Source organism: Lepisosteus oculatus, chromosome 17 (assembly GCF_040954835.1).
Source record: "Lepisosteus oculatus isolate fLepOcu1 chromosome 17, fLepOcu1.hap2, whole genome shotgun sequence".
Classification (NCBI taxonomy): Eukaryota; Metazoa; Chordata; class Actinopteri; order Semionotiformes; family Lepisosteidae; genus Lepisosteus; species Lepisosteus oculatus.
The window spans coordinates 2,815,006-2,840,337 of NC_090712.1; the positions used below are offsets into that span (position 1 = coordinate 2,815,006).

At 39.3% G+C, this 25,332-nt stretch overlaps 1 protein-coding gene across 2 annotated transcripts in view; it reads right to left on the minus strand.

The window, feature by feature from the left end:
* acoxl (acyl-CoA oxidase-like) overlaps window positions 1-25,332 on the minus strand; it is an 84,687-nt gene that overhangs the window by 10,201 nt on the left and 49,154 nt on the right. For both annotated transcript variants that reach the window (XM_015362471.2, XM_006638468.3), the window contains exons 16-18: window positions 24,432-24,519; window positions 16,822-16,892; window positions 3,903-4,004 (exon numbers count right to left, since the gene is read on the minus strand). In XM_015362471.2, the coding sequence (XP_015217957.1) occupies window positions 3,903-4,004; window positions 16,822-16,892; window positions 24,432-24,519 (261 nt within the window). The remainder of the gene's footprint in view (window positions 1-3,902; window positions 4,005-16,821; window positions 16,893-24,431; window positions 24,520-25,332) is intronic.

Below are 25,332 nucleotides of genomic sequence, written 5' to 3' on the forward strand. Positions count from 1 at the left end.
ATCCTCTGCTCCCAAAGGGATCAGGCTATTCTGTTAAAACAGACCTCCGGGGCATTGAGGACAGGCTGCTCTGTGTTTGCACTGTAGAGCTTGCAGGCCTCCTGAGACCATGTGATTAGAGTGAAGCGACCCATTGCCAGCGATATTGAGGAAGGCGCAGTATGTAAATCCGACTATCATGACAATAGCCTGCCAGAAAAGCACTGGCATAAAACGAACGACTCTCACGAACGTTCCTTGCTTTGACAACCAGGGAAGTAAACTTCACTCAGTAGATTATTATGTGACAGCTGCCTACTGCGATGCTGTTGAATATAAAGTGCACATCTAAGCAAAAAGACGCTTTCCTTTCTTTGTGTTATTCCAGGTGTCTTGGAATCATCGGGCAATGGTGAATTACCTTTGAAACCCAGACAATATATTAGCATCAAAGGCTTTCTGGTTAAGGTGCTGCTACAGCGAGAGTCTGCACTCTACAAAAAAAGCTCTACAGTACAATCTAAATGCCCATTTAGAGTTCATTAGAGGGTGATTGTGACAAAGGCTGTGAGGGTATGTTTTAAGTTCGCAAACAGGTTCAGGTGGCAAAAAAGCTTTGAGCTCATTCAATGAATTAATTCCACAAATGAAATAGGAATTAAGAGCCAGTAGTGGCGTGCAGGGGTTCTTTCAAAGCTCTACAATAATGCTGAGAATAAATCAATCCAAATCTGTATTTTTAATCCTGATGTAGTACTGAGGTCCAGAATCGCCCACAACAGCATTGTTTACTTTTTTCACCATTAAGACAAACATGTACTGTACCTTCTGATATGTAAGCTATTTGATTATCTTTGTTATTTTTTTACAAGACATAAATGACTCTGTAGGTTCACTGTACTCATTTTACCCAGGAATCCAGAACTGCAGGCCAAACCTGTCCAGCTGTTTTCACACAAATTAAGAATATTTTTCCTTAAAAACATTACCTCACCTTTACATGACCTCACCTAAAAAAATAAACAAATGAGACTATGTTGAAGTCTTCACATTGCTAATAGTTCACATTAAGAGGAACCCTTACAAATATATTCACTTTAAGATGAGAAAGTAAAGTGTAAAACCAGGCTTGTGTTGTGTATGGTTTAGAGAAAGGTTTAAAATACATGCAGGCCATTTGAAAGGTGAAAATCAGTTGCATGACTGATAACGTTGATTTATATTAAGCAGAGCATGAAAATATTCCGGAGTGATGCGATATGATGCCCTGATAATATGCAGAGTGTGACATTAACAGGAGTGACAGAACGGCGACATCTGAGGCTGGAAACCTATCACAGTTTTCTGTACACTAGCTGAAACTTCTCCACTGCCTCCATTCCGAGCAATTCCCTGCACAGTTCTTCATGCCACTGCTGAAACAGGAGCAATAAGACAAGGACTTACAGACTGGATACTGTTTCTAAAACACCTAATAATGTTAGCCAGTAATTCTAACAAAACTGCACGGAGCAAAGTCATTTAAGTCCAGAAAACATTAGTGACATATTTATTTTTACCCCTGTAGGCAGTATTTTGTCAATCATCCTTGGGCAGGGATGACACAGACAAGATGTCCCCAGATAGATGTGTTTGATTATTATTTGTCTGGAATTCAATTAATGATTCATGACAAATATGACAGTGCTATGTGCAATGATTATAATTATTTCATAACATTATTAGAATTGTTTAAGTGCGACACATTATCCAATCCGTAATTCATTCTCTTATGTTACAGTATGCATTTTGTTCCTGTTTCATCTGGTGTTTGAAAAATCTGTTGGGCACTGTATACACTTACTGACACTACCTACATACAAGCAATCTAGAAAAGTGAAAAGAAATACTATGATCTTACAAGCACCAGGAAAATAAAATAGCTATTTTTCACAGCTGCTGTTAAATCACATTTTTATCACTGTTCAGTTCTGCTCTTCGAAAACTAGTTCTGAAGCACAGTTTCAGGAAGATTACGAATAATCTCGGAATTCCTATTTCATTAACTAAGAACACGCAAAAGTAGATTTGAAATGCTGTGCTCCACAATTTCTCCACAACATATCATTTTTATAGTTATAAGTATTATTACCAGACAAGACTACATACTAATACAGGTAAAATAACACCTCATTAGAAAAATTCAGAACAGACTTCATGGATATAAATATGAATCTGTGTCCAATTGCATTATAAGGCCTAGTGTAAGCATGTGTGATATTTCCTTGAGTTTATCACGCTGTAAATACACAGTCCTGTCGAGTTTCTGAAGGAATATGTCCTCAACCGGCCACCTGTTCAGTCTGTGCCTTTAGTTTCTGTGATTCATCAATGCAATTGCTGGTTTTATTTGTGTATGTAGACTGTGCTTTCAGAATCTCTGATTCATCCTGGTATTGCAGTCTTTATTTTGTTATCAAAGCCTATTTGATTTTATACTGCTCTACATTAATGCAGAATGTACAGTAAGCTGACTTGGATAAAAGTGTCAACCTACTGTAAATAATAAACTGGAACTTTCCCCTGGTCTTGAAATCGCATTTACTGAGAACAGCCTCTCAAAGAGGGACCAACAGTAAAGCACACTTTGTTATATTTGCATTATTTGTGTGACCCTTTAAAAACACTAAAGACACCAGCACCTGTTAGCTTGGTTGTGACAGGATAGTGTCAAAACACCGCTCCGTGGGCTGGAAAGTGTGGGAGGCCCATTATTAGTGAAGGGTTTTTTTTTTAACAGCCAACTGTGAACAACTGGGACACATGTGACATCTGTAAAAAAAAGCACTTAATAGCAATACTGGCAGTCTTTTGCCATACTTCAGGGAAATCTAAAAAGATCTTATAATTTCTACTTCTCAGTATCTCACCTTTAAAATGCAAATGTCCTTAGGAAGCTTTATTTATTGACATCAGCTGTCTAGAGCAGAGTGCAATTTTCATTCTGAGAGAGATCACCCAGCCAGAAACATTTGTGGGCATTTTGGTGCAGACTTTGAAATGCTTAGGGCATCTCATTGACGATCACCCATTCCGAGGGAAAGAGATGACATGTCCTTGGAAAGAAATACTGTCCAATCCAATGAGTGAAAGACTGACCAGTTAGTATTTCTAATTTCTAATTCTTTTAACTTTGCTGGGTTTATTCTAAAATGACCTACATTTGCAATTGTTTATACAGCTGGGTGTGTTACTGGAGCAGCCCGAGTGAAGAACTTTGCTCAAGGGTATAACAGCACTGTCTCGCCTTGTATCTAAGTCCAGAAACCTGACCACTGCCTGAAAAGCAGGTGTCCCCCTCAGAAGGAATCCAAACCCACAAGACTAAAGGGAAACAGGGGAACAGAACCCTACAATTAACATATTAGTAAGTCATAGACAGAGAGTCGGTGCAATTTCCCAGATCCTCAAACAAAATTAATACTTAGTATTCTGTATAAATCTTCACAGTTTAGAAACATACAGAGGTTAATTCCATGCTGAAAAGTAAAAAGAAAGGAGAAAAAAGACATTTAAGCTGTCTGGCTCATGAACGTAATACAGTGCACCTAAATTAATTTAAAAGGGAAGCATTTGAATACTTATGCATTTGTGACTTTAACTTTTTCATTTCATATTAATCAACTATTTGCTTCTTTCTTTTTTTGAACAAGAGGTTGTGTATATAGAAAATGATTTGCTACTGTACTTCAAGGTTTTATGGCTACAAGCTCAAAAGCAACAAAACGTGCAGACAGTGCAAGTGTCTGAAAACTTTTGCAAAGTACAGTATGCAGTATGTTAGCCAGCTCTACTGAGCAGAACATGGTACAGCAAGAAGACCACAGACAAGCAGACCTTAGGCCTTTTTGACTGCCTGCAGAGACAGAAAAAGTGTGCCTCACCTGATTTCTTATCTGCCGGCTTGTACTTGGCGTCAGGTAGTTGTGCTCCATGTACCAGGCTCTCTCCTGGTACACTAGTCTGGTGCCATGCAGGAGGCAAAACTAGAGAAGAAAGACACACAGAAAAAAAGAAATCATTTCTTTGCAGATTTCACCACTCCATGTATTTCAGAAGGGTCTGAAACACCAAGTTTCAAATGACACTGCCATCGGGATACATTTAAATGATTTTCAAACAGGAAACAACACTCACTGTGTGGCAAACTCGTGTAATTGTTAGGCACCACTGTAGCTTGCTGGTCCCCATACTAGAATTGCCCCAAGACTGGCTAGTTTCATAGCTGGGAACCTCAGACATCTGTGTAGGCGCAGTCACTTGATGAGGTACACTGTGACACAATTTTCTGTTTATCACCTGTGTGAGCGAAGAACCAATTTCTGTACTCTTTTCAGGTGCCTAATCCAGACTGGAATGCTGGATTACCATGCTTTTGGGAAACCCATCTTTTAAAGCAATCAATAATATATACATAACGCCATAGTGACAGCTTCATTGCTACCCTGCAGCAGTCCTAGACTGGACTGATATGCTTTTGGATTTGTCCCCAACAATTCTTCAGACTTGTGCAAGTAATAGAACCAAAATGAAGATATTTGGGATTATTAAAATGTAAATGTGTTTTAATTCTGTTTGAATATGTGGGGTATTTAACTGAATGTGTGATTTTGTTCAATTGCCATATTGTTTTTAATATTGTGAAACTGTCCATCTGCTCATGTGTCTTGCCAGCACCCCCTTGTAAAAGAAGTCTTGGTCTCACTGTGTTATTCGTGGTTAAATGACAGTTAAATTAGACGAACCTGAAAGTGGATGGATCACCTTATTAATATGTGCGAGCTCTGCATTCCAGTTTTTCACACTCAAGAGCTATAACACACGCTAACCGATTTATCTTTAAACTCTCTTTCAAAGGAATAATCTCAAAAGCAATAAAGGGAGGTCTGCAGTTCATCCTGGGGGTTCCCCTGCCCAGAAGTGAGCAGAGATTTTTTTACAAAACGCACTGTTAAGTGCAATGTGCCCGTGTTGCTCCACTCGCACGAGCCATTCGCAGCCTGTCATGTGAACGGGCTGAACTGTACAGCCCTCTGAATTGTTTTTGCCAAACTCTGTGAGCTGTGGGACTGAACCACACTTGCATCAGTTGTGAATTCCCCTAAGATTTCCTCATGGCCCTGCCTGCATTACAATGTGAATTCTGAGTGGTTCTAGAGCTGAATTGGCTTCTGTTGCTGTGAAACATTCTAATGAGATGTTCCATCACCTGTAGCTGGTGATGAGAATGAGAGGAAGTCATCTGACATGCTGCATCTCTTCTGCCCCAGGTTGAGGTCTATGGTGCTTCATCTCAGGGGCTGTGTTGTGCAATGCCAGGTGGCTTTATCTGTACATTCCCTCTGAGTTCAGCTCAGGTCAGAGTGGTTTTCACAGGAACCGTTTTTGCTGGCTCCATTGTTAGTGACTTGCTCAAAACCAGGTTCCTCAAAGTTCATTCCCAGTGTCCATTTTTTTCATGTTTGGCATGCATTATTAGTTTATTATCAAAGACAAGTGAACGGTTTTAAAAAACAAACCAACATTTGCTTCTTTACTAACTTTTATAAGGAGGCCTGGTATTGTGTTGTAGGTGCTTGCACAATTGTGACCGAAGTTATCTGAAGCTAAAGGTCTTGTAATAACATCTTTGTCACTGGTTTTCTATCAAATCTTGTCTTTAGTACTTATGTAAGATCAAAGTTTAAGGTCTCAGTGTCTCACCAGCTTTATTTTCCAACCTGAAGACTTTTCGGTTCAGTTACTGGTGCTGTCGGTGTGGAATAAGGTGATCAAAGCACATTTAGGAAGGACATTTCCCCATAAACGGTTTATTGTTTCCTCTGTTATGCACTTTGCATAAGAGGAACAAAAAAAGAACGCTGAGCTATTCTGAGCACTTCCCTCTCTGCCAGGCACTCTGCATATGCAGAGTCTGCCAGGCCCCATACTTGGCATTACTGCGGACCCTTGTTCAGTGGTTTTCACTGTTTATAGTACACGCTTCTGTTTGACGGGCGATTTAAGAGCCATGCAAATGTGCAGACCACACGCGCCACCTGTGCTGCAGAAGCAGCGCTCTCGCAGAATAGCACCCACTTCCAGCAATATTCTGAAATTTTTTCAAAGAACATCATCTAATTCAGAAATATTAAAAGGTAATTTCAAGACTTGAATTGTCATGCTCATGGCATCAACAAGTTCAAGCTGCCAGTTAACTGCCAGTTTTACTGTAGGCTGAAGCTCTGTTTTACAGGCTATTTTAATTCTTCGCCAACTTCAGCAGACTTGGAAATGAACCCAAATAAAGTATCAAACTTGGATCGAGTGGGAAATGTGGCTGTTACATCCAAAAGTCTGATTACTTAATACATTTTCCATTCATCAAGCAAGCATTTCATTCATATTTTGACCAACTGCAGACTTTTGTTACACCTTACCTACTGTATGTATCTGCATGGCCACTTTTGAAATAAGATTTAAAGTTAGGCTGTCATCTTATTGGCAGAATTTTGACTCTGTCCTTCTAGAAGAGATCTTCCATCTGTTTGGGAATTATCTTTATGTGCCTGGTACCGCTTGAAGAGATCAGTTTTCTTTCTAAACCCTTTCTCTCTCCAGTAGACTAGTGTACATGATGACATATGAGTCTAGTCTTATTGGTGTAGTAGGTAACATGATCGTCTCATAATGGAAAGATCTTGACTTCCATTCTCACACAGGTCAAGCAAGCATTCTCTTTACATCACCTACTAACTACCAAACAATCTAGACGGGCTGAAAGGCCTCCTCTTGTTTGTAACCTGGTAAATGTTTGTACTTTTTTCAATGAAAACCTACAACAGAACAGCAATCCACAACATTGTGTTCCATCATATGAACAGTATCTGTGTCACAGATATCTGGTGTTATCAATGTAAAAAATATAGATACTTTATTGATCCAGGTAGTGAAATTGCAGTGCAACAGCAGCTTAGCACAGTCAACACAGCAAAGTGTAACGAAATGATACAATAAGACAACAATACAATACATACAATACAGTCAGTGAGAAGTGCAGAAAAAGTAAAAAATTGATTATACAGAGTTGCTCACCATATAATAGTATACACTATATTGGATTTAGTTCCAATGGACGACTTCAGAATAAATATTGAAATATGAATCGGAGGACAGAAGTAGAAATTCAGTAGAAGTACATTTAAAAATGAGAACAGGGGGCACTTCTTTACCCTGAGAGTTGTGGGAGTATGGAACAAGTACCCAGCCTTGTGGTTGAAGACCATAATCCGGGTGAATGAGATCCTTAGAACAATTCTCTATGAACTAACAAATGGGCAAGATGACCCGAATGACCCCCTCTTGTTTGTGATTTTTCCATGCAGACATCTCATATATCACTTTTATTTGCATCATGTGTGTGCATTTATGCATGTGACGCTAGAATTTGGGAAATGGATATTTTTCCAAGACCATATTCAACACCCACTCACCTTAGAAAGTAAAATCTCTGGTGAATTTTACTTAAAGACAGAGGTGCCTACAGGATACAGGGCTCTGCTTATTTGTCGTCCCCCCAGTTGGCCCAGATCGGCCCCTGTGATCAGTTTACAGGCTGAAAAACCGACTGCTGGGATTTGGTGTGAAGACTTTCCATGATGAATGCAAAACATGGTCTCTGCAACCTGCAAGGCCTCTGCGAGGATGGATGACAAGACACTGGTGGACTGTGAGTGAGGTCTGAAATTCTGGGTGGAACTTTCCACTACCTGTGATAAGCAGGCGATGTGACCAAAACATTCATGTCTACGATTTCCCCTTCAGAGTTTCCATTCCCTTCTCAATTTTCAGCAGCTTTTAATAACAGCCCTTGACCAGTAATAATTACATTCTCCTCTAACAGAAAAAAGCAAAACATGGTCATTCACAGATGGTAGAGAACTTCTGCCCTCACTGAAAACAGAATTGTACGATGTGACTCAGTGTAGCTGAGAAAGTTGTACTTTCCACCGAATTACGATATAAAATGAATACTTGTAACAATACATTTCCCTAATGATAATACAATATTTGTTATTCTGAAGAGTATATCTATTTTAATTCAGTGCTGAATTCATGAAAGGTGTGAGGTTCCAACTTAAAACCACTATTTGTCTACAAACTGGTAAAGACAGCAGTGGAAGAGAAAATAAATTAAACATAAATGCCAAGAATGGGGATACATGGTGCCAAAATATTATAAAATGACACAAAAACTGCAATATTAGTAGGCCATCTGAAGAATACATTTGCTATGGCTTAATTTGATGTTTTTGATGTTTGCAGTTGTTGTTTAGGAATGAAGCAGAAATTAACATTTTTGTTGAACTGTTTGGACATCATTTAAGACAACGCACTGAGAAATGTCAGTTATTAGGCATGTGGAATCTCATAAGCAGGCATAACGACGCCTGCATGATCTATAATTGTAACATGCGGTCAGGTTATGCACCTGACTTAATAATCACCGAGAACATCAGTGAGCTACGCCAGTGAGTGGTCAGCATGTTCTGCTCTGTCAACGACTGTATGACCGGGACACGTAGACGTGCCGTCTCCTATCACCGCTCGTCCTTAAGTCCTTACCAGCGCCCGATAGAGAAGGACTCGGCAGCAGGAGCCTCGATCGCTTCCTGCAACTAGAATGTCTGGGAGAGGAATGAAACCCTTCTCTGTGTGAACAGCAGCGTGGGGGTTTGGAATCCCTGCTGCTGACAAAATCAAAAGATCTTTCTCACGACCGACTGAACTTCAGCTACATCACTGCGCACCTTGCAGCCTCAACATGAAAAGGTAATCTGGAAAGTCAACAGCTGTCCCCGAGGTTCCTAACCTCTGCGAAATGTTACAGTGAGCGGCTTTTAATTCCCAGGTCTGTTTTGAAGCTGCACAAGAAACCAGAAATCAATTTTCTCTGAAACCACACACAGCAACACAATACATGCAATGGTCACATATTTTGGGGACCATGGAGGGACAATCTTTATTTGATTTTCAACTCTCCTGTAGTTTTATTTGCATATTTCCTGCAAAAAATATGGCAAATATTTTAGCTGAAAACAATTTTATGATCTGTAAGAGTTAAATTAACTTTAACAACAGGACTTAATGTAAGAAAGCTGTGTTAAGGTATGGTTGCTCAGAGCTTTGAATGGCTTTTCCGAAATGCAAAGATAAACTGTATGATTTTTTGACTAATGGATACTGTATCTAGCTCAGAGTACACAATGTACAGTATACTGTACATCTGAGCTGATTTACATCTTACTAGCCTGCCTTGATTGATACTCTCACAGTGCATTTGTTGTGCTGTATTCTTGCCTCAGAAAGGAATAGCTGTACTGTCAGCTCAAGTAATATCTCTGTTATTTTATATTACTGTTTGGATAATAGAAAACAACAGAAGCACCAGCTTCATAAATAAAACATTTTTTTCAAGATCCATTCAGAAAGATGGCACGCTTTCAAGATGTCTGCATTTAAAAATAAAAGCCTTTATCCTTTAAGTGTTCTTGAAAGCAGGGGGTGACAAAACAGCATACTGCATTTGCAAACTTGCTTGAGAGAATCTGAAAATTGCAGAAGTGCCTTTTTCTTAAACACCTGTCCCTGTGGCGCCCGCAGCCTCGGCTCAGTTACGCGATGGCAGATATTTGATGTAAATGTCACAGGCTGCCTGAATATGATTTTTGTGGTAAGAAATATGAATACTGACATTATACGATAGATGTAGAACCTTTCATTTGTAGACATGAATATAAGCTTTAAATTACAAAACTAAACCACATTTTTATGGTCTAGAAGTAGTTGTTGAAATATGGTTTTTCCCCCATTTAATAAAAAAGCTTTTGGCTAATTTCCTCTGCCTTTTATCTTAAACCAGGATGTTTTCCAGTTTTGTTCTAGAAGAAAAGAAAGGAGTAAAAATCATGTAAAAAGTCAAAGGGTGACAGTAAAGCATCCTTTATATAACCAATAATTAACATCTGAGGCTCTCTTCCAGATTTGGAATAATGACTCTTCCTTCTTTTGCTTTAATATTACATTAACTGAGGTTCCAACATTTCAAAGCACATTTTCCCAAGTTTTCCTGCTGAGCCTCACATACTGTACTGCAGCATCTGAAAGCACAGGCTGAAGGGAAAATGAGATCATGACAGCTTGCAAAAACATCAACTCCAGGCCTATAGCACTCAGTACTCCAAGGAAATGGAATGCAAAATAACAGGAGTGTGTCATGTTGCTCTTTAGTACCCACTCTGCTGAATTTCATTTTTTTTAAAAAGGCATCATGCCTTGTCTTGTGTCTGCCTAAGATATCTTGTCTCATCATTTACTGAAGTTCTGTCCAGATGCTCCAGTTCAGTCCCTCCTCCCAAAGCCACGTTGGTAGGTAGATGAGCTGTGTTTAAACTGCCTGTTCAGGCAGGAGCAGGACTGGAACCCCATCCTGTCTGGAGCAGCTTTCCTACACTACTGGCCTCAATAGTAAGATTCAAGGACACCTTTCATGTGAAGGAGTCCCTTTTTCATTTCTGTTCTCCACAGTTGGATATTTTTTTTCTGCACATCAAAGGACGTGTTTGCACAACCTGAATCTTCCTGTTATGTGGCTGAATTACTTCAAAATATCACCTTCTTCACATGAAAGGTATTCTTAAAGGTGTATTTAGGAAATTTAAATAGTGTCATCATATCTTCACCTGTACATGATATTTTCTTATACCTTTTTCTATATAAGCAAAAAAATATTTCCATAACTGTTTCCAAGCAGGACGCAATAAAGGCAAATAAACTTTCCCTTCCCCAAAACAACTAGTTCTTTTGCATTTTGATGTCTGAATATCTTTTAAACTGAAATCCAATTAATGCGCAACTATGGAAGACTGATAGTTATTTAAAAAAAAAACATAACATTTCATTTGTGAGGGATGCCTTGCTAGCAACAGTAAACAAGTATATCTGTTGCATCTTGGGAAGAACAAATTAGGCTAAATTAGAACAAAATGTTGTTGTCTCACACGTGATAGTGAATAGCTTCTTTCACCACAAAATCGCTGGAACTGTGGCTGTTAATACATCTGCTCAGAGGCACTAATACATGTATTTGTAAAACTCCCATTTATTCCCATTAATTGAGTCAGTAAGCAGCTAAACAAAAACTCTACATTTTGTAGACGGCCTGTAAAGAATACAGTGAGAACACGCAAAATCTGATCTGTGGGGCTGCAGTACAATCTGCCTCCTGCTACAGTATGCCACCCATATAAAAAAGGATTCTAATAAATGCCAGCCAAGAAAGCATCAAATATTCACCTGTTCTAAGCCATTTTCTAGCAATAATATTGACACATTTCTTTTAAAAATGAACAGAAGATTTCTACAAAATCAAAAGTATACCCTTAAGCTGTCTATAGGGACTCTCAAATTATTCCTACCTTTATGGGTTAACAAAGTGTACTTTTTACCTGGTTAAATGGATCTCAGACAATTTCTAGATACTTTCAAGACAAGTGTTAGCACTACAGGATGAGTGTCCTTTTTACATTTAACACTTTATGTTTTTGTTTTAGCTTCTGAACCTTGTTCTCAAATCATCTATAAAACGTGACAATGAACCCAACATTGTAGAGCACTCCAACCATAACCTGCAGGGTGAGCCTGACCGATTTCAGGCCACATGGTGTGTGCTGCTGGCTGAAGAAGATCCAGCTTCAAACTGGAAACGCCAATCCAGGCGCTAGACGTCTTGAAACCAGAGACAATGAAGTCATCCGTTCTGTGCTGCAAACAACTTTATGGGTCTCCTGTGTGAGACACGGTGATCTGGGAGAAGACGACTGCAACAGGCATGGCCACAACCAAACGGAAAAGCAGTCCCCAATAAGGGCAGGATGGTACGAGAGAAGTACAGTATTTATGGTGATACATCAGCTCAAGCCTTTAAGTGAGCACAACTCACACTAAAACCCAAATACATGAAAAATGTGTATTAACCATTAAAAAGCCATGGGTAGTCTTCTGATTGCACACATGCATAGGCTGTATTAAATGTGAATAAAACACCACATGTTCAGTTTACTTCTCTGCTTTGAGTGAGTCAGGCTGATTACTGATCGTAGATAAGGAATTTGGTGCATCAAGGACAGTTGGTTCTTTGCTTTGGTGTGTTTACAAACATCTGCTGTGTGGAAGAAGCTGTTAGACACTGTCTTGAAATGCAGACAGGCATGGGCAAGAAGAACAAACTGGTATCTATTTTGAGCTAAATAAATTCCCAACCAGTGTTTCACACCCACTTTCCTGTCAGTCACACAAACAGAAGTCGAAAGGGGCAGCTTATGAGCAGAGCAGTCAGACAGCTGCCCTCCTACTCTCTCGCAACACAATGATCCCTGAAGACGGCACGGCAAAGAGCTAACAGTCACAACACAATGATCCCTGCACAGAGCACAGAGCTAACAGTCACAACACAATGATCCCTGCACAGAGCACAGAGCTAACAATCACAACACAATGATCCCTGCACAGAGCACAGAGCTAACAATCACAACACAATGATCCCTGCACAGAGCACAGAGCTAAGACTCACAACACAATGATCCCTGAGATAGCAAAAAGCTAAGACTCACAACACAATGATCCCTGAGATAGCAAAAAGCTAAGACTCACAACACAATGATCCCTGCACAGAGCACAGAGCTGAGACTCACAAAACAATGATCCCTGCACAGAACACAGACCTAACAATCACAGCACAGTGATCCCTGCACAGAGCACAGAGCTAAGACTCACAACACAATGATCCCTGAGATAGCAAAAAGCTAAGACTCACAACACAATGATCCCTGCACAGAGCACAGAGCTGAGACTCACTACACAGTGATCCCTGCACAGAGCACAGAGCTAAGACTCACAACCCAATGATCCCTGCACAGAGCACAGAGCTGAGACTCACAACACAATGATCACTGCACACGGCACAGAGCTGAGACTCACAACACAATGATCACTGCACATGGCACAGAGCTGAGACTCACAACACAATGATCACTGCACACAGCAAAGAGCTAAAACTCACAACACAATGATCCCTGAGATAGCAAAGAGTTAAGACTCACAACACAATGATCCCTGCACAGAGCACAGAGCTGAGACTCACAACACGGTACAGAGCTGAGACTCACTACACAATGATCCCTGAGACAGCAAAGAGCTAAGACTCACAACACAATGATCCCTGCACAGAGCAAAGAACGAAGACACACAACAAAATGATCCCTGCACAGAGCAAAGAGCTAAGACTCACAACACAATAATCCCTGCACTGAGAAAAGAGCTAAGACACACAACACAATGATCCCTGCACAGAGCAAAGAGCTGAGACTCACAACACAATGATCCCTGCACAGAGCACAGAGCTGAGAACAAGCAAAAGGCAACAGAAGAAAGGAAGAATGATAGAAACAGAAAAAAACTTTTTTATACCTAGATAAGATCACTTTATTGGCCAAAAACAATTTCTTGTATTAGGAATTTGTCTTTTTGCATACCCCAGCCTGCTCTGCATGAGACACACAGACAGGGAGAGAAGCTTGGGGTCAGAGTGCAGGGTCAGCCATTTATACGGCGCCCCTGAAGGTTAAGGGCCTTACTCAGGGGCCCAACGGAGTAGGATTCCTCTGCCGGCTGCGGGATACGAACCGGCAACCTTCCAGCCACAGGCACAAATCCTTAGCCACAGAGCCCCCAACATGAATAGGTACTTAAAACCTCCTAAGGAGTCCATTTTTCTGTCTGTATAGTTATATCTCATTTATATAATGGGGAGCATAATAATATAGTTAGCACACTTTACTTCTTGGAGGGTCTAGTTCCAACCTGAGTAGTCAAAATTTATGAGTTTTCTCAATCAAACACATACTGTACAGTACTTTTCTTAAGGGCTTTTACAACTGATTACATAGGACATTTACTTAATTAAAGTGACAGTTACCTACAGTATAAATGGAGCCTGGTTAGAAGTCTTACAATTGTGTAGGTAATCTACAAAGTAGACCAACTATATAACTGAGAGAGTGGGAGGAACTGAGATTGAGATCCCAGCTACTGCTGGACCACCTACGGTAACCTACTTGTCTGTGACCTGTTATGTCAAGCAGGATTAGTGCTTAACAGATCAAAAGTCTTGAAAACACTGAACAGCTTTTTAGAATCAGAACTACTTATTGCTCATCTCAGTGTAATAAGCCAAGTTAATTTATTTTCTTGTTGAGATGCTCTAACCAGTCAGCATTCAGATGTACCTCTGTCAGTACAGATAACTTTTATGTATTTTCAAATTGTTTGATTTTAGAAATTGTATTTAACATTGATTCTTCATTTCTTTTGAAAGTGAGATATTTGAAAACAGAATCCCATCTAACTGCTGAAGGATTGGAAATCTGTTTTCCAATTAGAGCTACGTACACTTCCTAATAGGCCTTCACATCTCTTCCTGTCTTATGACACATGCAGATGCTCTGGTCCTTTTGTCATGTGACAAATATTTCATGAAAGTACAGAGTTAAAAAAAAACCAATGATGTGGTCAGATTAGTCCCTCCACAAGTAGAACATTTTAATTGACTGACAACCACAGACTTCACATCTACACAAAAAATAATCAAATCAAGCTCATCTTTCGTCTTTTTTTCCATTTAATAAGTAAACAGCCAAGAAAAGATGCGCTTTTTTTGTTTTTTTCTAATTTGCAATGCAGAATTAACCTTTACTTGTTCCTTTACATCACAGATGGTCAACACTAGTGAAATGTACTGCAGCTAAAATGTTTAGTTTATTTTAGTTTTAGAGGTCTATCAAGACGTGTACAACCAATGTGCATAACTCATAATAAATGATGCATGCAAATTATTATTAAGTCCCATGTTCTCCCTCTGCTGACTCCCAGTGCTCTGCTGCGTGTGTTTCTCAAACCAACATAATCCAGACACTTGTGTAGAGATGCAAAGAGTCACAGTGAAGTGCAGTGAACCTTCAAGATGAGTTTAATTGTGATGAAAATGGCCATTTCATTGAAGGAGACAAACACAAGGTGACCTTCCCACAGAGCTCTAAATTCCAGCCGTGTTACAGAGAGTCTTATAGTCCAAGTCCAGCCAAGTTCCCCCTATGTTATCACCATGAATGGGTGTTTAAGAGTGACCATTCCCCCTATGGTTTTATCCCTGCCTTTCAGCACCTCCTGAGGTGTCACGTACAACAGCAGGTGTCTGTTTAAAATTCTCTCAAACCAGGTCATGAACACTGACCTCAGATTTCTACACTTGCATGAACTGCTCCTCAGAAGAACAGCGGCTGGGTATGATGGGCCTGTCTGGCCACAATAAGCTTAGGAGATTTTCATACAGAAATGTGTCATGTAATAATTTCGTCTGAACCTGAAATTCATTAAACGACAGGCCGTTTAATGTCTCTAAATCAGGATGTTTCTTGTTTGTACCTTGAGTCACTGCTCAGTGATTTTGAGCAGCGTAGGGGCTCACATGAGCTGGGGTTACTGGATGTGGATGTGGTGCATTTTCATCACGATCTGTGAAAGCATTGCAAACCCCAAGGGACTTCTCAGAAAAGCACCACCGAACTGACATGTCAGTTTCCCAGCTCATCCGCTGCAGTGATCTTGTGAATGAAAGTACTTTCCTCCTGTCACACTTGTGTTAAGTACAGTTCCGGTTAATTTCCCTACAGATGTGAGACTAGATCACCCATGGTCCCTTAAAATAACACTGGCCCTCATATGATGAGCTATCAGATGATGGCATCTGGTTTCTTACACAGATATTTATAATTACATTTAAAGATCAGTAAAGATCATTTTTCTGAAGTCTTGACATAGGCTCAAATTTTAAATGGTTGCTATAGCTCTTAGGAGCTATAGCAGTTATTCATTTTCTGCGACTCATTTACTCAATTAATGATTAAATACTAGGGATGGCACAAGAATTTGCTGAAAAAAAAAACATAAAATAGCTAGCATTAATTTGATATCAACAAAAACTTTTCCTGACACTTCTTTTCTAATGTGACAAATTTGTCTTGGGAGGTATCAAGCACAATACTTTACTTCGGATGGCCTTTATGTGACTATACCAATCAGTAGGTAAAACCAGGATTAATAATATGTATTCCAAATCCTATACTGTATGTAGGTAGAACCGTCTGGTTCTGCTTCACCTGCTTTGCCTGACTGTTTTCTTTTTTTTTCTAAATTGTTATCACAACTTAACAACTGACTGCAAGTAGGAAAAAGAGGGGACTACACAAGGAAAAAACTATGATCTTCCAATCTCTTCTGAAAGATCATTCAATCGCGCTGATCTCATTTGTCCAAGAGCTCATCTAAGTACCATTCAGTCCTGAAGATTACCAAAGGCTACGTTATGAGCTTATGGTTGTTCATGTACTGTGTTTTCACCAGTGAGATCACGAACGGGGTTAGCAAAGGCCTTTGATTTGGGAGCAGAACATGGCACACACAATCTTTTCCTCTGCTCAGATCTCATCCATCCAGGTTGTAGGATTTCTCAGTGCTGTTCTAGGTACTTTCCAAGAGCTCGGCCAATGATCCCACTGCCCCATTCCTTCTGCACAAGTGTGTTCTCTCAATTTCAGTATCCCCGAGTGAAAGAGCTGATCGTCAGTGCTATCAGTTCACCTGGGGTGGAAAGCAGCCCAGCTTTCTCACAGATCATTACAAATAATGGAACATTGGTTTCACACGTACCTTTGTCAACAAGGCTTGGTCTTCCTTCACTCGACAACCTTCCACTGCCAGCGCAAACTGCTCTAGGGTTACTGTAGGAAAAAGAGAGACCACAAACATGAGCATCTTTTCATGTTTCTCTTGCTTTCTTTTTTTTCTAATTGGCAGCTAAACCTCAAACTTTGTTTTCAATCTGAGACAAGGCAAATCGTCATGAAAAAAAAGGCAAAACTCAACACAGTGACCGGCTGCAACTAACAAAATAATTATGAATCACCAGAATTCTACAAAATTAACTAATCACACGTCATGAAGGTGATTTAAAAAGCAAAAACCACAATAGATGTGTTAAAACTACATGTCATTTGTTATTTTCATTTGAACCCTGCCTTTCATTTCTGTCTGATCTTTGAATGCTTCTTTGGAAACAGTAGTGTTTGATTCTTGTAATCACAGAAGTGTTCACAAAGGATTATCCAGACTTGTCTATGGTCTACGAGCAGTCTGGTGCAAGATACATAATGTTCCATGTTTCTTTTATACTGAAACACATCTGTTCAAAATGTTATTAACAGTCATTGCCTCTTCACTTGATCTCAATGCCGAAACACACATTTACTGTATTTACTGTATATTCTACACTTTTCTCATTACTGTCAATAATTATTTTAAAAATCCATCCATCAATTTTCTAACCACTTTATCCAGTACAGGGTGAAAGAGTAGCCAGAGCCAGCAAGCAACAGGCGCAGGGCAGTATTTGAAATGTAGTTCTGATAATTCTCCATGTGAATGGACATCTCACTGGTGAAAATAAATGTACAACCATAAGCTCATACTGTATAGCCCTTCGTAAACTCCAGGACTAAATGGGAGGTAGATGAGCTCGTGGACAAATGAGCAGCATAACCATTAAACCCTGTTATAATGGATAACAGTTAGTGGCTGAGAAGTTAAGGTGGAACGCAGATCGCATTGCTTTGGAATTAGTGTCTATAACTGGGAAACAGAATTGGCCAAAGGCACAGTAAGTCTTACGGTCATATGCCAAAAAAACAAACACGGAAAACAGAGGACATTAAAGATACAGATGCTTACCCTGCTTGTTCTGGTATTATTGACTGCTCACTTGTGAAGTGATGCTCTCGACTTTATCAAACCATTTTGTGAATCACTGGCCATTAGTTTAACTTTTTTACACCAGCATATTTTACTTGCTAGTCTTTCTCATCTATTGCACACTGTGTTCCTTATTCTGCATAGCTCCTGCAGGAGTGCGATGCTTCTGTCTTTATGTTCAAGTGTGAATACTTTTGTCTGTCTCTGTCTGAGCAGAGACATCATCACGCTTAGTGATTAACAAAGTCAAAATGTCCCACATTCTGCACAGTCAATGAAAGTTTTTACAACTAGTTCTCTCTCCTGGAACTACAATATTGAGCATTGGTGAGACGTAAAAGAGGAAGGCTAGGAGAGGGAAAGCACAGAGTGCTTAATCCTCAGATTTTTCCATCACTCATCTCCAGTCACTGAAGATGTATTACAGTTGGAATCAGTTCTTCAAAGTTTCGCTGTCTGGGGTTAAATCCCAAGATGCTGATTTTGAATAGGACAAATCTATCCCTGCAAATACAGTCCCATATGCAAAATTACTCAAATCTTAAAACAATTAGCTGTTTCTCCTTTAAACCACTCTTTCAAAGTTTGTCAGTCAGATGTGTAAATTGGTTTTGTTAATTTGAAGATGAACTGTGAAGGGCCCAGTTACCCCTCTCAGTTTTCTTGGGCTATTTTAGCAATCCATGTACAAACTCCACATAAAAAGAAGAAAAACAACAACTCTAATTGCAAATGCAATATCAGTTTAAAAGATGAAAGTTGCCTTGATTGAGCACTCTTGGCCCCAGACCTGTGACAACAAAGTGATATCTGGAGCACTGCAGTCAGATTGTTTCAAATCCCCCTCCCCATCTTTTTCAACCCTTACAAGAGTTCTGTGTGTTCCTGTGCATGTCTGCTGCTTGAAAGTCTTTAAAGCTGAATTTGGTCGGTGTGTGGGTGGTGCATGAAAGAATGGAAAGGTTATCTTATTCTTATAAACACATGTGTGAGTGTAGAACAGAACACACTTCACAAAGCTTTTTTTTTTCATGTGCTTCAGCAGTGTTCAAAATGACTACAGCAAAGAAAAACAAGTGGAGCTTCTAAGCCACTTCATGAGCTTTTTTGCTTCACCTATACAGCAACTGCTAATAATGCCATTCGAGTGTTATTTGCAAAAAAACTCACGTCTTTCCTGATCTTAAGTCAGCTACTTAAGAGAAGAGCTGAGTGGTCACGCAGGACTGCAGCCCCTCCACAAGCCCACACACATCCTAAACCTTTTTGCACAAACCTGCACAGAATGTTTTTTCAATTATTTTTGCCGACATGTAAAAAGCTGCTCATTTTTCTTGCATATGAATTCTATTTAATTTGCCAAAACCATATGGCAAATCTTTTTATTTCTCTGTTGAATACCTGGATTGTCTTTTGCTAGACTGGCTCTTCAATGCTGTTATTCAGACAAATGCCTTGTAGCACAAAGACTTGAGAATTTACCTTGAGAAGGATGGCAGGTTGTTTGTAATGTTTCTTATCTACAGTACATTCAGTTATTTACCCTGTTTTTTAAACATTATCTTAGGAAAAGTCATTTTGACAGCTGCTAACTGCAACCTTTACTTGAACGCATAGATCTAAAAGCAATAACCATCTAATTTAGTGTTTATAAAGCCAATCTCCACTTTTAACATATCAAATCATCAGATATTTTGATGAGGTTTAATAGCGAGCCACATTTCTAGTGCTCCATCACCACCATACCAAATTCTCCACCTAACCTATCACATAATCGTGTCACAACGCACGATAGCCCTAACCACAAAACAGCACTAAGCTTCTAAGTTTCTAAGTTTCGAGGTTCTCTACATTTCTAGCTGTTAACTTGGAATGTGTTTTGGTAAGTTACAATATGACCTTACTTGGAGATATTAAAAGAACAAGGAAAGCAACTCTGAGAGGTGAAGACAAGAAAGCCAAAGAAACAAATTAAGTAAAGGTTTGGAATACACAAGGATGAGGGAATACTACAATTGTATTCTCTATACTATACTATAGTTATAATATACTGTATATATTATAATCCAGCAAAAATATATATACTATAGTCTCTATTCTATATTATACTATTATATTGCTATAGTATATTCTAGTATCTGTATATACTATTCTCTATATAAAAAATTAGACTATATTCTGTATGTATTTTACAATCTATAATTTTGCAATATTGCACACTCTGCTGTACTGTAGATGCTGGTAATATTATATACTCTGTACTATAAAAATATTATATACAGTGCTTTATATTATAATCCAGCTATATGAAGTACCCTATACTCTAGCAGTGATGAATAAGTAATCAAAACCATGAATCTGAAATCGAGTGAAATGCTAGGGAAAAAACGTAATTTCTCTGTGTGAGAAGTCCTGTGGTTTTGGGTAAAGCTCTGGAGCTGACAAGTCTTCAGTGACATCAAATATGCCTAAACCACATTACCTTGAGCAAAGGGAACATATGAAACAAAAGAAGACAAGTATGATTCACAGAAATCTGAATGAATGGTGACTAAAATCAAAAGCTGATCAGAAGAATCTCTGCTTCTTTTTTTCCTGCGAGATGTGTCAGGCATTCAGCCAAGACAAGTGATGAAAACTGCAGGGCTGTGACGGGAATACTAGATACGCAATAATGGAAAAGAACACATTAGTGTACGTTTTTGTTACTGAAGACCTTTTCCTTGTGACACAGTATAAGTTAGGGAGGCAGAAAAAAACTAAAGGTTCAAAGTCCAAATCTTCTGAAACACTTGAAAGTAGAAGCAAAAGTTAGCAATTTATTTGAAGGCAGTGGCATTTAAAAAGGTAACAAATACAACAATACAATAAAAATCTAAGATTTCTGAATAACCATAATGATATGTAGCAGAGGACAGTGTTGTTTACATTACTGCAATTATCAGAACACTGCGTAGTAAAAAAAATTAAGAAAAATGACCGAAAAGCACATTTTACGCAAGCACAACCAAGACCCACAACATACTGTATGAAGGCTTCTTGAAAATAAGGGGTGTAAAACAGGAAGTGTACAGGAATCACAGAGCCAATTCTTTATCTAGTGAACAAAGCCCCGAAGACTGATACAATCTAAAAGAATTTCACCATGGTATTAGATGAATTTGTTAATAAAAGCAAGATGAATCATTATTATTACTGCACCTCTACAAAAATATTTTTTTAGATCTCCATTTTTGTCCCTGAAAATAAAAGCAATCTTGGCTTACACCTGGCAAGACAGCAGCCAAAACCTCTCTGAAAAAATACTGACATCTCCCTGACACTGAGAGGCAATCCGTTTGGAAAAGCAAGACGTTCTGACTCACAACAGCTCGGTTCAATTCCGCAGGTCGCAGCTGGAGGCTAAGTTACCACAGCAGGGAATAACACCTAAGAACACAGTGGCAGAGAGTCTCTGCTCCATCAGCACTTCGGGATCTCCGCGATCAGACTCTCTGAACACTCTCTGCCGTGGGGGCTTTGAAATGCATCTTATCTGAAGATTTTAGTGCAAACGACTGCAAGCACGGCACTGTTAATTGGCAATGATCCCAACGCCTGACTTCTAATTTAATTCTAAAAATATGTGTTTTTATATAGCACTGCTCTGCCCGGAGCGCTGCACAGAATCACAAACGCAACACCAGAGCGCCTGATTGCAACGCACTCCAGACACCAGCCACCTCAGGTCCTGTTCACACTAATGTGCAGATCCCACATTCCTCTCCTGCTTTCTGCCTGCTCCCTGGTGCATGCACACACAGTCAGCGTCCACAACATGGTCTGGGCCTTGCCAATCCACTGTGTAGTCCTGAATTGCGTAATCCTTTCCAGTCCTGAATGTCCCTAAACTTAATTTCTACTTCTGCCCTGAAGTTTCCATATTGCTCCTTATTTTGAAGAGCCTTTAGTATACTTTTAAAAAGCCTTTCAGGATCTTGAATTCCTAAATCAAGTCTCCACCCAATATCCTCGAAAAAGATTAATTTCTCATCAGTTGTCTAAGTCTGGCGTTCTGCTCACACCATTAACTGCTCTTGCGTGCACTGCCACTGAAGCAGAAGTATCTTTCCTATCGTGTGATGAGCAAAGATCACAATGATCTGAGTCATAGTTCACAAATGCATTTTCAATATCAACAAAATGGAGTTGTATTCTCTTGTTTGATGTGAAGACGGGGCTGATTTTAAAACCAAGACAAGTTTGCTTTTGGTCCTGGTGAATTTAATCCTTTTGTGCCACTGGTAGCTCTGAAACATGGATGAGTTTTGATCAGAAACCACACTGTGTTGTTTATGTGTAAGCTGTCTGAAACTCCCCTGCGAATGTCAAGATATGAAGATTAACTCTGTGCTGGAACACCTGACACACAAACAAATTGTGAATCATTTTTTCAGTATTACAGCTTCTGAAACTCTCTTGTACATGTACGTGCTTATACGGTCAGATCAGGTTCAAGTTCATTTCCAAGAACAGTAAATATCTGAAGGAAATCTGTATATCAACTTTAAATTTTAGGTGTTAGTCACAAAACATTACTCATTCCTTCTCTTACTCACTTGCAGAGAAGCTACAAGACAACAAGCTCCAATACACAGCATCCTTCAGCATTTAAATACCGCTAAATTGCCGAATACAGGCCTACCAGATGTTTCACTCAGCAGCTGACTAGTCACTTAAAAGAACTTTAGAAGTGAAGATACAGCATCTAGTGTACAGGCAGACAAGGGGCTGGCACAAATGATAGACAAGTCAGCTAAGTAGACAGATAATTAAGGGTTTTAGAAAACAAAGCAGTGTGGTGTGTTTTACGTTGAAAGCATCCAACAATGTGTTACTGTTGTAAGTACTGTATGAAAATGAACTGCAGGAGAAATGTTCACTGGAATTCAAATATGAATTATCAGTGCTAAATTTTCATGAGTCGTGAAAACTCCAACAGCTCATTTTTCAAAATGTTTGTGTGGGGCCTTAGTTCAATTTCAAACAATCTTTTGTATCATGAATTATGAAGTTCTTGGTAATTGCACAAGAACCGAGAAGGAGCTTAGATGCCTTCAATCCATTTTACTTATGCCACAGTCAGTCCTCTTTTCTTTCCTACTTAACTATAGCTGGGCAGTCTTGCTGGTATTTTATCAGGGGATCCAAAAAGTAGATAAGATTTCACTATATAAAAATACAATTAATTTCTACAATATTATAAATAAAGTTGGTCAATAAATATAACTCACAATCCTTATGTCAAAAATAATGCTATACACTTTTACGAAGTTCAGATAAACAGCTGTTCATTGACTGATCACTGAACACTGATCTATTTCATTTAATCGCATATTAGGAGGTCTACTGACCATGAGAAAATTGAGTATTGTGCCCGTAGTGCATAAGATCAAACTGGATTTATTAGTCAACTTCATTTCAGATACTGAAAGCTGGGCTATTACAAGCTACTACTTTGTAAAAAATATATTTTTAAACTAATATCTGACCTTCCAGTGTTGAGGTAAAGCACACAAATAACAGAAAAATGGATTAAAATAGTAAATCAGGAGAGTATTGAATTACTCTTTGTTTATTTTCAGCCTTAGAGCATGGGATTATTTGTTTGGTTTCAACTAAAACTGGAGTGGTTTTGTGCGCAGAAAGTGTCTCATATTGATTCAATGCCAGTTGTTTTTTTTAAAGAAAAGCAGATTATTTTTGTGGACTGGCAGGCTAAGCCATTGAGGAAAAGTTCTGGGTCTGAAATATTCTACATAAGAAAGCAAAATTAAATAAGATGATGTTATTATGCTATTATGAGAAGATCGACAGAAGAAATCAAAATGCTGCTGTTGACAACTGTAAGTGGTGCTGGTGGACAAGAAGGTGGCCTTGACAATCCCTGACTTCCTGGGGATGAGAAATCCAAAACGGGCCTTGTATGAGTCTGGGGGCTGTGCCAGGGGCTTTAATAACAAACACCAGTGGCTATATGTCTGTTTTTGTGTTCTGTATCGCGGAAGAGGTCAAAAGGTCAAAAGAAGAGTATGCCAACCAACCTTACCAAGATTACAGAGTGTTACAAGAGATCATGCTGACAGAACAAAGTCATTACCACTGGAGAGATACTGTATGACACGTACTATATGATACTTTCACAGCCACAACAACATGTGGGAAAGTATAATGCTAAAATCATGAAACATTAAAAGGGCAACATCTCAGCTAGCCTTAAACATACACATTGGGTTAGACTGAAGTGAGGAGCTGTGACAGCTTGCATCAGCAGCAGAGGAGCAGGTAAAGTTTAATTGCCCCCTGAAAAGTAGAAAAGAAGACGAGCAATTTTGAAGTTAGAAGAAAAGCAGGTGTGGGTCTCTCTCCCGAATCGCTGAGTTTCTTCACTATTTTTCAGCGGGGAATTAAGATTCGCTTTCTCCCCCACAGTGGGAGACGGCCTTCGCGGCTGTCCAGGCACGGTCACCGACCTCTGTGAATGTGGGCGAGAGCGAGGCTGGTGATGTGGTGGAGACAGGAGTTCCAGGCCTGGAAGAACTCCTCCCTGTTCTTCTCCACCTGGGGGACACAGAAAACACCCCCGCTGTCGGCAAATATTGTTCATTGGATTTAAGAGAAGATGAGGAACACGAAATGGGAATAAAGATTTCAGCCGATACCATTAACTGCAGAGTTCCAGGTGTCACTGATGTTGAAATCTGACATTTTTCTGGCAACAAATGAGTACAAATACAGTACCTAGTGCTGTCTGAGATGTGGAGGAGTAGTTATGGGTAATAGACTAGAGCTACAGTAGACTGAAATGCATTATAAAACAGTATTGCAGCTGTACCTACAAGATATATTAATAGCACATAGTATATACATATTTAAATTAAACTGTGCATAATTTATAGTGAAACTGAACACCAGAGTAACAGGTAAAAGGGTCAGTAAATTCAATTTAAATCTGAAGACATGGAAGTACATGTACATGAAGTACATGGAACTGCTGACCTAAAAACCAATGTTATGCTTAAAAGTCCTTGATGGATATGGATTGTCTGTGGCAAAGCACATCATAACACTCATTACAGTTTCAATGATCCATCTTCGAGAGTTTGCCCAACTTTTGCACTTTAGTCTTATTTCTTCCACATGTTTTAAGTGAGATTTAAACATCTTGCAGCTACACAGCAGTCTGTCCATCTTGCCTTTGTGGTGCAAAGACTGTGGCACAGCAATAAGGCTTGTGAAAAAGAACAGCACACCTGTGTCGATGCCAGTGGTGTACCTGGTCAACACTTTGTATAACTGTGCCAGGTGTTTATGTTCACCTTCTTAAAGGACACTGGAACCACATCAAGGAGACTGCTGCCTGGTTTTGCATCC